The sequence below is a fragment of the Saccoglossus kowalevskii genome, chromosome 3 (assembly GCF_978046115.1).
Source record: "Saccoglossus kowalevskii chromosome 3, keSacKowa6.1, whole genome shotgun sequence".
Classification (NCBI taxonomy): Eukaryota; Metazoa; Hemichordata; class Enteropneusta; family Harrimaniidae; genus Saccoglossus; species Saccoglossus kowalevskii.
Window position 1 is genome coordinate 20,996,665 of NC_140643.1, and position 14,280 is coordinate 21,010,944.

The 14,280-nt window shown below is 36.5% G+C and overlaps 1 protein-coding gene and 1 long non-coding RNA gene across 2 annotated transcripts; both read right to left on the reverse strand.

Moving 5' to 3' along the window:
• Positions 1 to 1,727: 1,727 nt before the first annotated feature.
• LOC100367146 (protein FAM185A-like) lies at positions 1,728 to 7,227 on the reverse strand. The gene is made up of 7 exons (XM_002740247.4): positions 6,664 to 7,227; positions 5,735 to 5,844; positions 5,250 to 5,342; positions 4,603 to 4,783; positions 3,417 to 3,512; positions 3,188 to 3,322; positions 1,728 to 2,425 (listed from the first exon to the last, which is right to left on the reverse strand). The coding sequence occupies exons 1-7, from the start codon at positions 7,139 to 7,141 to the stop codon at positions 2,319 to 2,321; spliced, it is 1,200 nt and encodes a 399-aa protein (XP_002740293.2). The 5' UTR covers positions 7,142 to 7,227; the 3' UTR covers positions 1,728 to 2,318.
• A 5,704-nt stretch (positions 7,228 to 12,931) lies between these two features.
• Positions 12,932 to 14,280, reverse strand: LOC146747554 (uncharacterized). Its single transcript, XR_014928869.1, has 2 exons — positions 14,144 to 14,280; positions 12,932 to 13,114 (listed from the first exon to the last, which is right to left on the reverse strand). It is a non-coding gene; the product is annotated as an uncharacterized LOC146747554 (long non-coding RNA).

The window sequence follows — 14,280 nt, forward strand, 5'->3', positions numbered from 1 at the left end:
AGAAATGTGTATATGAGCGTAGTGAGGTTGGAACATTCTAAAAGGAAATGAAACTATTCTTCAAATTCATTCAAAAACAGGCTACAAATTCTGTGGCGGGGCATAGTCTCTACGTAGTTTTTTCTTTAATTGAAAGCTTCAAATTAAATCAATATTGCTTATAATGATTTGTTTTCTCACTCGAAGAGATGTCAGAATGCTAAATTCGTCTTCCAATCTTCCCCCAAAATTATACATGGCGTAGTTGGATGTTGCCAATCCTAAATATTGTTTACAGTAATCTGTATGAACACTTTCAAAGTTTCAAAGAGATATGTCTTGAACCCCCACATTTCGCTGTCATGTGAAATTACAAGAAATATCATAGTAAAAATATTTTAAAGTATGTATCAACTTGTAGAGCCTCGGTATGTTCAATTTTTCAATGTACAACATTAATCTTTTGTCTAGATTTCATCGACAGGCGTTTGGTAATTTGTCATGAACATTTACAAGAGACAATTAATCCTAAATATTCGTATAAGCTCTCGACCCGAACTAGTTGGCTCCTAAAATACCAAATCTCGCCTTACCTAAATTGCCGCCATTTTGGTGTACTACTATTTAGTTTTTGACAGGTTTATAGACATATACATTTCTGTATATAATCGTGCAGTACGTTGATAATACTTGTGACAAACTTGTGACAGCATTTGTCATAAAATAATGTCATCAGCAGCGTGCAAATGATTGAAAAAGTTTAACCTATCGTTCGATAATAGTTGTATACCCCTCCATTTCGTTTATAAAGAGAGAACATAAAATAGGGCTAAGTAAGCATCCTCGACGAACACCCTTCTCTAGTGGAAAATATGTGTATGTTGACCCGCATACCATAACACAAGATTTAACATCACATCAGGCAATTTCCATCAATAGAACTAAAAGTCTCGACATATAAGCAATATATTCTACCACTCTTGCCTAGTAGGTATTTTTGAATTATAGCTTAATATGCCTTTGGAGAACGGGGTGGGGTGTCCATAGTTAAATATAATGTTCAATAGGGTATGCAAAAAATAGAAATTTCGAGATTAGATTAGATTATTCATTATTATTGACATCACTTTGTCCTAATTGTTACAGATTTGTAAAGTATTGTTCCCATCTAGTTGAGGATTAAAGTATTATACATGTTTTTATAATATTCCATCTGCACTATTTCTCAACTCTTTGGATTTCGTAACCTCGCGAGGTTGTTATATGTATGCCATCCTTGTATAATTCCAAATCATGCTTGGTACTACTACTACTACGGAATTACCGAGGTCACCCATGCATGGTCAAACCAGGACATGTAGCCGGGTTTTTGTTGTGGTGGGGGTGTACTGACTATCATAAGAGTGTGGCATTCATTGTGTCAGAAAGTCTTGATTGATGACAATTTGAATACTACTTTTGTCCGTTCTCTAATCTCTACACAGAAACTCTGACCTGGGTCCTCCTCGTAAGTAATTTATAAAAATACGATCTGACGTGTTGTGAGACCAAAGACCACAGTCCCTTGATGAAATGTAGGAGTACGCGGTACCTATGAATAAGAGTCATGCTCTGAGCAATGTAATGACCCATCGGCTGAAACACGCATACTGAGATGTATTTGACTATAGATTCAGTTGTTCGTATGCGTTTATATTCTGACGTTACCCTGGATAAATGAGGATCGTTTTGAAAAATTCCACATAAAACATGGTAATCGTGTCTGTATTGTTCAATGTTAGAAATAAAATACAATGAATATATGTACTATGTATCGATGCGTATCAAACAGTACTTGAGTAGTAGTGTGAATGAAAACTTTCAAGATTCAGGAAGGAGATCAAAGATCAAGATTTCCCGAGGTTGGGTGCCAAAACTATGTTTGGGGTAAAGATTGAAACCAAAAATCAACCTGAAGGAATGTCTAAACCAGGCCACCTCGCTATGTGGATATAAATACAAGACTGTTAACATCTGTATGGCAAGAATACAAATAAGATGACAGACATGCATGCGAATATTATTTCGTACAAGAGATTTAATACTCTTTGATTTGGTGTTGCGTGACTGCATAACACACAACTCGTCTTATATTGTCCATGTTCAACTTATAATACACGTTTTCCATGACAATTTAATTACAGATTTCCAATGGTCCACCAACTATGCATTCTCTTGTTGTTGTTGTTTTTGATGAGAAAACACTCACTCCATTACAACCTGGTTGTCATGTGTTCTGGCACCTTCGTATGTGCTAATCTAGCTCTTGGAACAGGGGATATTTCAATGACATGGATATATCACGACTTTGTTAGATTCAATGATTCAAACCACGATTGGCACTTGATGTCCAGCACACCTTCTGAAGTCACTTTTAATAACTGTCCATCACTATGGCCAATTGATCCTAATAAAATAAGATAAATGTTGGACACTGGAGTATGGAATGATGTAAATAAGACAAATTGCATGCACAGTGTTCTGTGTTGGTGAGATACTGCAGCTGAAGTCAGCCATTGAATTCTCTTGCAACGCCAAGAAACAAAATAGAGCACACTAATCATGATATTTTTTTTCGATCTACTAAATTATAGCTTCCATTCGTATTTTGATTCAAATTGAAATTCAACGTTATTTTATGTTAAGTGTATTTATCAGGGACTCGAGAAATGAACACTTGAACAAGTTTGCATGAACATACGCTCCACTCCGTCACCTTATGTTTATACATGTATAAAGTTTATCGCATTCTATTTTGTTTCTTGAGGCTGCAATGGAAAGTCAAAGGCTGGCTTGCCCCGGTAGGAATAATGGTCAAAAATGCTTTTTTGATGAATTTTGTTTAGTATTAGCATAGGTACATTTCATATAACCTGTTCCAGTTAGTTTTCACATTTAGTAGCACAAAATTTGTTTTGTCCCAGTATTGAAAACAACAGTGCATGGAAGAGTGGCAGTGAATCAACTAACACATTTACAATTGTCTTGCAAACTTTGTGTATAGCACTACTGACGTGTGGTTATGTACCTTAATGGTGGTCATTTTATTGGAGTCTAGAAAAGAGTGATGACAAATTTAATTAAAAATCAAATTTGTTTCCAAAATTAAATTAAATTAATTAATCAATAAAAAAATAGGGTACACACTGAGGGGTAAAAGATAACTTACCTTTTAACAATTTAATTTTTGCTTCATTGTCTTCTTTTGTCTTTAAAACATTCAATTTATTGTCAATATTAATCTCTTTAGCTTGAAGATCTAGTTTAGTATTTGCAGATTCACTTAGTTTTACCAAAATATTGCCTGCACAGAATAAGTAATAACCAATAGATTAATAATTCTAGTATTTGTGTCCGAAAGAGAGCATCATAATCAAGCGAAATACTCCTATACCAACCATTTTTATTTGCCAGGCTGACTTGACCATGTCTTGTTATATGTACATCAATATTACCGTTTATGGTAGATGCTGTCATATCACCATCAAGTGTGTCTGTAGAAAAAAAAAAAAAAAAGAAATGTTAAGGAACTATGATGTTTGTATTTATACTCAATAAAATGGGAATCCTTGGGGCAGTATACTCCTACAGCATGTATCTACCCAAGAGCAAATTACAGTGTGGAATAGATGCCATGCACATCCTCAAGCAAGAAATGAACCATGGCAATAATATATGTGTAGAACACTTGAACATGATTGCATTAATGTCATGGAATTTGATTCTGTTTAAGAAGTTATATTATATTGTATTATTATAATCAAATTAAAGTTGTATGGGCGGTAAAAACTTTTTTTTTAAAACCTTTGACATGCTAAGTAGAATTTGTACTAAAATAAATGCAACAGCTTTGGTATTTGTAAGATTTTCGCCTTACCAATAGCCAAACATGATTCTGTAGTTCTGTAGATTTAATTATAATCAAGTTGTCAGTATCTTAAGTGGTCATCGAGCCACCAAAATTCTACACAGGGTTCTCTGTTCAATGTCTGAAGATGAACAATATTACAAAATTAATATTCGATGTGAAGCATTTTCCATTGAGATAAGTCAGGGCTGTACATCTGACTCTTGAGATATTTCTTGTATTGTTAATAGATCTCTTCCTTTCACATGAGCTTTAACATTGAACAATACATACATTTTAGGTTAGTTGTGTTTATAATGCAATTGAATCAGAATTGGTACAGCAATGTATGATGGGAGTTGTAGACAATAAATACCTTGAACTCAATGAACTGCACAATGTATCAGTTTAATCAGTATAACTTACAATTATATAGTCATAACTTTATGATTTGATTTCTGGCTATATATTCAAATTGTTTTTGTCGAAAATACAACTTTAAGTAAGGGTAGGAATTTTGCAAATAATAAGAGAATTCCTACTAGTAATACAGTGATATTTTTGCCTGATTTCAAATTTCATAGTGAATAAAATGTAAATATTTGTGTTCATTGTACACTTTAGTTAAAAATGTGTGCATGACAGTCTTTGTTAGGGTTTTTGCCAGAATTTGAGAAAAATGAAAGAAAAGGGCTTTTTTCAAACATCAAAATCAAAGCACAAATTACATAACTTACCAATGGTGATGTTTCCATGACAACTTGATACATTTGAAGATCCATGTAAATTACCAAGTCTAATATTACCATGGTTACTTGTGAATTCTGATTTGTTATGGTAGACTGCTTTGACTGATATCGAACCTTGTTCAGTCGCAGCCTTCATATTCATGCCATAGAGTTTCTCTGCATCAAAACACTGCAAGTATCGGATGAGTTTTAGTAAATACCGAAGAAGCACATGCACTAATTGTACTGGACCATTTAAAAATAAGACTTATTTTGACCACAGAGAAAATATGAATAAATAAACCACAGCATAGTAAGTAATAATACAGTGCTGGCTATCAGAACAATCAAAATTATGTTATTTGCTCACCCAATCTGATCTGGCATATATTTTATTTTTATTTTTACTATATCTATAATCAGTTTGTAATTCATTTTAATATTATTTTTTATTACATAAATCATATTTAGTATTATTTCAACTATCAATGTAGGTTTTCATAATTTCCATAACTTGAAATAATACCAACTGGTGACAATACAAGGCGGTGCTATGCGAGATCTTGTGCAAGTCAGCAAATGAGTATGTCACATTCCATATTTTAATGCATTTCTAGCAGTTGCAGTATTCTAACTGCAATATAAAAATAACTCACCCCCGATCCTTGTAAACATATTTCACCATTAGCTTGTAAAGTTTTTGTATTAAGAAAGTCTCCATGTGAGCTTCTGACATCCAAATCAGTACACTGGTGGGGAGAAATAACAGGTACGTGTTATAATATACATTGATTGATTCTGGCTCAAGAATGTTTGATTTCGTTATCATAGCAGGTATACACACACAGTACTTGCTGTATTAGTAGCCCATATATTTACATAAATGTGGGCATATCCATGGTCAAATAATTCAGTATACAATACAGCTTTCCCCTGAATTTCAAGAATAGAGGTTTATGTACCCTCTTGTTTATAAAAAAGGATACACAGAAACAAGTGATGACAAAATGTACTTTATCATTCCATTATCATTTTCGAAGTTGAGAGGTTTCCTGTACTCGTTTGTTTATAATGTGAAGGTGCAAAATCAAAAGTATGTAATTTATAAATAAATAAATAAATAAAAAAAATGTACACTTACTTTTATGTTTGTTAAACTGCAGTTACCATTTTCTGTCGTAATTTGACATTTTTCATTTTCCATATTGTGAATAGTAATATTCCCCTTTTTCATCATACTGGCATTAATATCTGAAACATATTGAAAAGTAAAAGTCTTCCATTTTTAAATAAATGTCCAATTCCGCATGGTGTGCCATGTGATGATAAATTTCTCCGGATTAATAGAAACAGCGCCCTCTATGATTTATTACAGAATGATCTGCAAGTAATGGAAATATATAGTCTTCACTATACTCTTATACCATTGAATAAATTCCATTACACTTCATTCATTCAATAATGATGGATGAGCCAGAGATGCGGCAGCTTTATTTACAGACGTGGATAAAAAAAAGAAAATATTACATGACACGTGATACCAGGGTGGGCTGTTACTTCTTGTGATCTCTCTGTTATCCTATGTCCACCACCCAGGAAAAACCAGAGGTAAAAACCCTATACTTTATATTGCGGGAAATTCTCTGGAAACCTGTGTCCGAAAGCAATGCAGCACATAGAACAGGGACAGTGTCGGACTGCACTGTTATCACATAAGGGCAAAGCTAAATGAATTTTTAAAATTAATATTTGATGTAATATTGAACTTGAACGTCTGTGAGCTGCTGAGTTGCTGACTAGACTGATTAAATTCCTACTGCTTCCCGCTATTCCCTGTCTGAATGCCCCGACCATCTCATCAATTACTGTGACCGTAACATTGAAGACAGTATTTTCCCTCTATACTATCGAACCGAGGGAAAATATATATACAGACACAGTTACAGTCGATAGATTTGCTTTCAATGAGTTAAATCCCTTCCCGAATGACTCCCTGATATTAAAAATATCTCTCCCCGACTTCCGCACTCATAATTGGCCAGAGAGAATAATATACAGAAGCAATCTTACCATATTTTACTGGCACTCGTATTACAAGTTGTACATCATGATTACTATCGTGGACGTCCGTGACATTGTGGTCACAATACACTGTGATGCCACGAGTTTCATCATGTTTCACGCCCAACTTGTATTGATGTGAACGAGACTCCATCATGTCGGATTTCTTGTTTACGGTCACAAATGATCTGTTCCCGTCTGGGTAGTCGAGTGGGTCGATGGATGAAATGGTGACGTCATATGGACTGCAGACTGACAATGTACCGAAGGGGTTCACTGTAAACTCCTTGATTTCTAGCTCGCGATGGGGAACATTTGATGTTTGTCGTGTACATTGGTATTGGTAATGTTTCGGTGTCTGAAGAAATATTCCAGTGCCAGTACAGTGGGGCAGTAGAGCGGGCATAGAAAGTGACCACTCACGGCCGCCAGACAGCTTTGGACAGCACCTTGACGACACTCGTAGCACTGACCAACACAACGACATTTCTCAGCGATCAAATTCCCAGCACCACAGGGCGAATTTCGTCTGTCACGACGGTAATTTGCAGACAGCTGAACCGGTGAACCGGAAGTGAAGTGCGCCCCCATTAACAAACCCTAGTGTGCTATTGTTTTTCTAACAAAGTGTGACATGGTTTGTTCAACAATTATACGACATAATACATGTACTACTATCGACCACGGTACAACAACAAGCTTACTGCGTGTTCATAAATAAATTACGGTATGTGAATGTTTAACCATAATCAACAAACTAGGTTAACCGTAAATCGAAGTTCTGTTAACTTTAAGGTAGAAGCCTAGTCATAATGTTTGACAAAATTGGTCATAAATCGTATGACAATGTCCATTAGTTTAACATGTACAATCATAAAGCTAATGTCCCATGGTACAATGAAATAGCATTATTTTGTGTATTGCAGTTATGCTTTTTGAGAAACGTGTCCTAATATTTCTTGAAAATTGCTATTTTTAGAACAATTCCATAGAACACAATGTTAATGAAACATTGCATTTTTTGACACTTTTTAAAACCCGGATTTTTTTAATAATTTTTTTGACAATGATTTTTTTACGAATATAAAAAAGGGTATATTCGCTGTAAATTGACGAACATATAGTACTTTAAAGTTCCATGTTTTTCTCGTCAATGCAATATTTGCACGTTAAAGAGAATTGAAAATACTGACCATCTTTTATTTTTTTTGTTTTTCAATAAAATAAAATATGTGAATGTATATAAATAGCGAAAGGCAGGTTACCTCGAAATATTGTTTATTTTATTTTACTGAAAAAAACATCCAAAAATAAGCAAGAGAGTGTATGCAAATCTACCACCACCTCTGAGTCTTCCAAGTTTATGACCGCTATGTGTAGATCATAAGCCACCCTTCCCGTATATGTCAAGGCTCCCTGGAAGCAACAATGGTACACCCTAGTGTTATGACCATAGATCGTTCGTATACAGCCAACCATGCGAATAGCTGGGCACCAACGTATTAACGTTGCTGTGTACATAGCACGCGATAATGTGTAGATTTTGAAATCGTTTCTTTTCAATGTCTGCGTATCGATATCATTGCTATGCCATGAATAAATCTGTGTTTGTAGGCTTCATTTTGTGTGTGTGTTGTTTTGTTTTGTTTTGTTTTCATATCCTGCTTCACGGGATTCAATACAAGAAAAAGCCGAAGAACCATAAATACAATTTTAACAAATTCAAAACGGCAGAGCAGATAAAGCAAACAGAGATGAAGGATGAATAGGATGAGAATAGCCACATAGAACACAAAAACGCGATACTGCTTTTAACTACACCAGATTGTAATCAGAATGACACCTTGGATTCACATCTCGTATCTTACTTATAATCTGACGTTTATGGCTCATATACATGACATGACATGAACGAGAATTGAATCTCGATTATGATATATTTATAACTACTCATCTACTTAACAATGAGCTTGAGAATAGTCCCCGATTTATTAGCCACCGTCTCCCGTTCTGTATTAACACGTCGCTAAATCGTTATGCGACACGGTATCATAGCCCCGGTGTACTTGCACGGCATCTGGATTCAATCCCCATGATCCCATGAAGTAGGTCTATTTTTATTGTCATCTCTGTTTGGATCCCCTCGATTCACATTATTATCAATCGTAATATGCGTGCATTTTATGCGTGTGGATCTACTTATCAAAGTACGCACTACAGACTTCCGGTACTCACACATTTAAACTTGAAGTACAGTACCACTACTTATGTGAGATTCAGTGAGAAAAGCGTGCGCCGTAAATCGAAAACCACTGCTATTTTTTACTATGCTGTCACGGTACAGCTTATGGTATGGACGTCCGAAGTTTTACACCATCGCCTGATATGATCACGCTCAACCGTCACATGCTAATCCCCTTACAAAGTGTTGGTCATGGTCACGGCTGTCCAGCACTTCACCATATAAAGCACAAATTGAATAAAGTAAATAAGTGCGTTTATTATCTCCGATTGTTGACAGAGGTAGCCGGCATGTACCGCCAGATATAATAATAATCATAATGTTGTCAAGGGATACGCGCCGTGTCCAAGTTCAAACAGCGATTAATAAATACTTGAGGACAAATGTGAATTTAGTTGATAAAACGACGGGCTAATCAAGCTGGAACCTGTGGCACACGTTATTCTCTGCGTTCGAAGACAATTATTGAGTATTATTTTGACCAATTTTCCGTCCAAAATGGAGAATCACAAAATCATTGTTACCATGATAAGTAACTCAGACACTCCCTAATGTTATTTGCATTTCTCTCAGAAAAAATGTAAAGAATTTGTGGTGCTTTTATTTTAATTTTATTTTTTTGTTTTTTGTTATTTATTGCATTTTTTGTTAGTTAGTAAAATATATATATGACGCCACCGTGGTAACCCTTGGCACGCACTTGTGGCATGTATTTTCAATAGATTACGTGATACGCTAAGCCCCCCAGTAACAATAAGGAGAGATATAAATCAACTATATGTTTAATTTGACAAGGCGTAGAGAAGATTAGAGGCCGATCACTAGGAGACTCAAGTATTGCTGTCACCACAGTCGCAAGTCTACGCCGTATCACCGAGGGTTATTTTGACTATAGAGCCGCTACGTCCACGGATTCATAAACGTCACGCAGTCAAACTCTGAATCAAACTCGTTTTCTGACATACCGAGCTGCTTTACTGTATGTTTAGTAAGCAGACGGTGGCTGTGGTGAAAATGAAGTAGTCCTAGAAAGTACTTGTTCTCAAGCCGTGTCCAAGATCTTCCCGAAGAGAGGTGTCATTTTATGATTTTTTTCTCCTTGACGCGGTTGAACGCTTACACAGGTGAGTCGAGCTAGTTAACGTTCCTTCATCAAATTCGCAGATTCGCTGCAACGACACGTACGCTTTATATGTACACGTCTTTCTGGAAGTATTCTTGTTTGCTGACAAAGGTAAGGGTACTAAGCATTCGAATCAATCTGATCGGTTGTCGTTGTTTAATAAAACTTCAAGAAAGTCAAAATTAATTACGCCGAACCATCATCAAATTTATATAGTCGTAGTTCCCACATGAAGCGTAGGCTTAACACTAACAACCTGTTTTCACAAAAATCGTACCATTGTAGTATATAATGACTTAACTGTGTGAAAAAATAGGGCCATTATTAGTAAACTGCATGTGAACACGTACATAGTTGGGAGTATCGCGGCGCCAACTCGACTGTTGTTCCCAATTTAAACAAAAACGTGAAAGGAATAAAATTCTACTTTGGACAGTCGCGATTTTTTTTTGACGTGTGTTTGTTTTATAACATTTTAAACACGGCCATGTGTGGCAATTTAAGTATCGCCAAGTTGCCTGTTGATCTTGACTGATAATTCATTGTGCATATTCCGCACCGGTAAGACAGTGTGTTTTATACTTCGTTGTAAGATTCTTCACGGGAGCAGTCGGCCGCTCAAACACTGACATGTCGCTTTAATTCGATCTGCGACTCACAGACCGGCCCCGTGAGACACGGTAGCAGTGAATAGGTACTCTGTGTCCACATCCATACTGTCACCGTCGAGGACTACGAACAAGGTATACTATAGACTGTTATCCAGCACACCGCGTGATAGAAGTCTAAAACAACACCTGCCTACACAGATGTGTAATCTAAAACGATATCACGATATATTTGCATTATACTCTGCACATGACAATACAAGACTGAACAATGTAGTCGATAACAATACGCTACTGTGTTTGCGAAGGGATGAGTAATCTCTTTGAATTCAGCAGAACGTTACATCTACCGCAAACAATATCACAATTATATTTTAGCTTGGTAGAATCCAATGAATAACAATAACGGTCATGTCATGCCTAAACATTATCACATTTACGTAAATACCTTCATATTTAAGTTGTCTAGGATATATTTCACAAGACCGGAATTGAATTCTTTCAGTGAATAAATGTTTCTACGATTTCATGAATATATACGCGTGTTTTATGTCAAGATTTATTGCCTCACAATGGTAGTAATTGTTAAACGTGTTTGTATAGTATCTGAAATAGGTGACAGATTACAAGAAATTCCTACCGACCGTGACAAATTTGATCATCTTGCGTACATGATCGCCTGTTTAGTCGCACCCTTACGAAGATCACATTATTGTGGCCCGACTGATTGTATATTACGAACATTTAAACCACCTGACAGTAGTTACTGTAAGTCAATTTCAATGTGCCTAGGAATTGTCCGTGATGTGTGACCTACAATAACATACGTCGATGTACCGATAGATTTCCCACTTGACGGAACGTTCTGATACAATGGCAATCTGATTAAATCTGATGAAGTGTACGGGCTTTAATTATTTTAGCTATAAACTTATTTTAATTTTATTTTTTATTACTTTTGTTATTAATGCCTTTTTAGTCCCCGTTCGGACGAAGTCCGAAAACGGGGACTTATAATTCGGTCTCCGTCCGTGCGTCCGTGCGTCCGTGCGTCCTTCCGGAGTCATATCGCAGAATCCCTTGGACCGATCCCGTTCATTCTTTGCATGTGCCTAGTACTTTATGTGGGACATATGCACATGCAGTGGTTTTAGCGATTCGATTCAAAATGGCCGACTGGCAGCCATCTGTTTTTTGAAAATGTTGTATTTTGGACATGCTTTGTCAGTTTTCATTCAAATTTAGTACATAGATTATACATGTTAGGATACATGTCCATGACCGTCCGTGAGTTCCTGAGTCTGTCCGTCCGTCCGTGTATCCGTCCGTCCGTGTGTCAGTCTGTCCAGAGTCATATTTCAGAATCCTGTGGACCGATTCCGTTCATTCTTTGCATGTGCCTCGTACCTTATGTGGGACATATGCACATGCAGTGGTTTAGTGATTCGATTCAAGACGGTAGACTGACAGGCATCTTGTTTTTTTTTTTATGCAGTATGTTGGGTGTGCTCTGTCAGTTTTCATTAAAATTTGGCACATACATATATTTTATACATGTTAGGATGCATGTCCAGTACAATTTATTTCGCAATTGGATCAAAGATGGTCGACTGGCAGGCATCTTATTTTGTTTTTTATGCGGTATCTTGGAAGTGCTCTGTCAGTTTTCATTCAAATTTGGCACATACATGTACTTTATACATGTTAGGATGCATGTCCATAACAATTTGTTTCAAAATCTGGTCAAGGATGGCCGATTGACATGGCAGCCATCTGACTTTTTGGCCTTACTACTATATTTCCACAATTTATGTACCATTTTCATTCGTATGTGGCTCATACATCATACATATCAGTGTGTTTCATAATCAGATCAAAGATGGCCGAATAACGGCTGTTTTTATTTTTGGCCATATTACTACTACACGGAACACGTGTTTTGATGTAAATAAACAATATGTTGTATACGCCACTTGGAACTCAAATTTCAAGGACACGCTCGCGACAACCCCTCCGCTTTAATATGACGAGCACAAAGAGAACTTTCAAAAATTTAACGGGGACTGTGTCATTTTCAATGACTTGTATTTTATTATTTTACTTTGATTTTGATTCTGTTTTAATTCCGCCCTACCTACATCTGATCCGACGCCTATGTAAGTCCCGTTCAAATCTCGCTTATGTAACAGCCAATCACAGCCCCCTTTTATACAGGCTGTCGGTTGCTTACTTTTCAGTGTAGCGATACTCTACGGGCAATCTTTCTGTAAATTGTATTTTGCCCACTTGAACAAACCATTAATAGAAAATTGCTAGTATATTTTTATTTACAAAAGAAAATCCACAGCATTTTGCAATTTTTGTCATTACATTGAATATTTTTTTCACTTCCAACAAATGTGTACACTTCCAGATACATCTTCGCCAGCCAAGGTTCGTTCATTCAGTCATCGCTTCAATTTTACATCAAACACTGAGCATAATTATCTAGAATGGAAGCAAAAAAGTAAATCGTAATGATTAGAACACTGTAAACAGCTATAGTAAACAATGCAAAATGATTTTAAATTGTATAACGGTTACCGGCCACGGCATCGACGCAGAAAATTGGAGCAAACAAATATTTCCTGATCAATTGCAATGTGTTCCAAATAAAAAGTATTTTATTCCAGTCCAAATCAGCTCAATTACTTTAATAAAGAGTTATTGTATAATGTACAAAATGTTGATACATTTTGATGAATATTTACAGCTACGGCTTCAATACCGTAGACGATTTTGGCCCGATCGTCAACAAAACATCACCCGTCTCCAAGAGGGCTAGCCCTGCGTACAGTGCTGCGCGTACGGAGACGCGTTCGGTTGATAGATGTCCCCAACACAGCCCTGCGAACTTCCATAGACAAAGTCCGGGACTTTGAAAAAATATAACTTTTTTAATGAAATAACATGACCAGGTACCCAAAATGATGATCGATTACCAGATATATCCAGAACTCCCAGTTCGGAGTCCAATTGTGGATGAAATCGGCTACTTTGCCCTAAAAACAAACGCATTCTCTCGCGTGAATGAAATAAAAAATGGCGGCGTTTGGTGGATAATTCCTCCGGTATTTGACCGTCTTTACTAATTGTTATTTAAAGACATACCAGTTTCAGATAACTTTGTAATGGTTGTTACGGATAACTATCGTCATTTCAAAAGATTTCGGCTGGGAAACTATTTATTTTTAACTTGCGCACCAATTACGGTGCGCTCCCGGACTTTGTCTATGGAGGTACGCAGGGCTGTGGTGGGGACATATATCAACCAAACGCGTCCCCGTACACACAGCACTGTACGCAGGGCTACATGAGGGCAAGCGACTGGAAAAAGACACCGGTGTTCGGTCGAACCGGTGGAAACAAAATCGTCACTCTCAGAATAACTACGCAAAATAACGATCTAAACTCGAACCATTCAAGCCACAATATTAACATAAAAACTTTCGTTGCATTTGACAATGATAAACTTACCGAAAAGCCGTGTTTTTCTCGGTCGCTAACGTCGGTATAATTCGCCATTTTATTTGAGTGTGTTTGCCACCTGACTCTGCCCGGTGACGTCATCATGTGCGCTATAGAAGGAGGTCTGTGATTCGTTGACTAAAAAT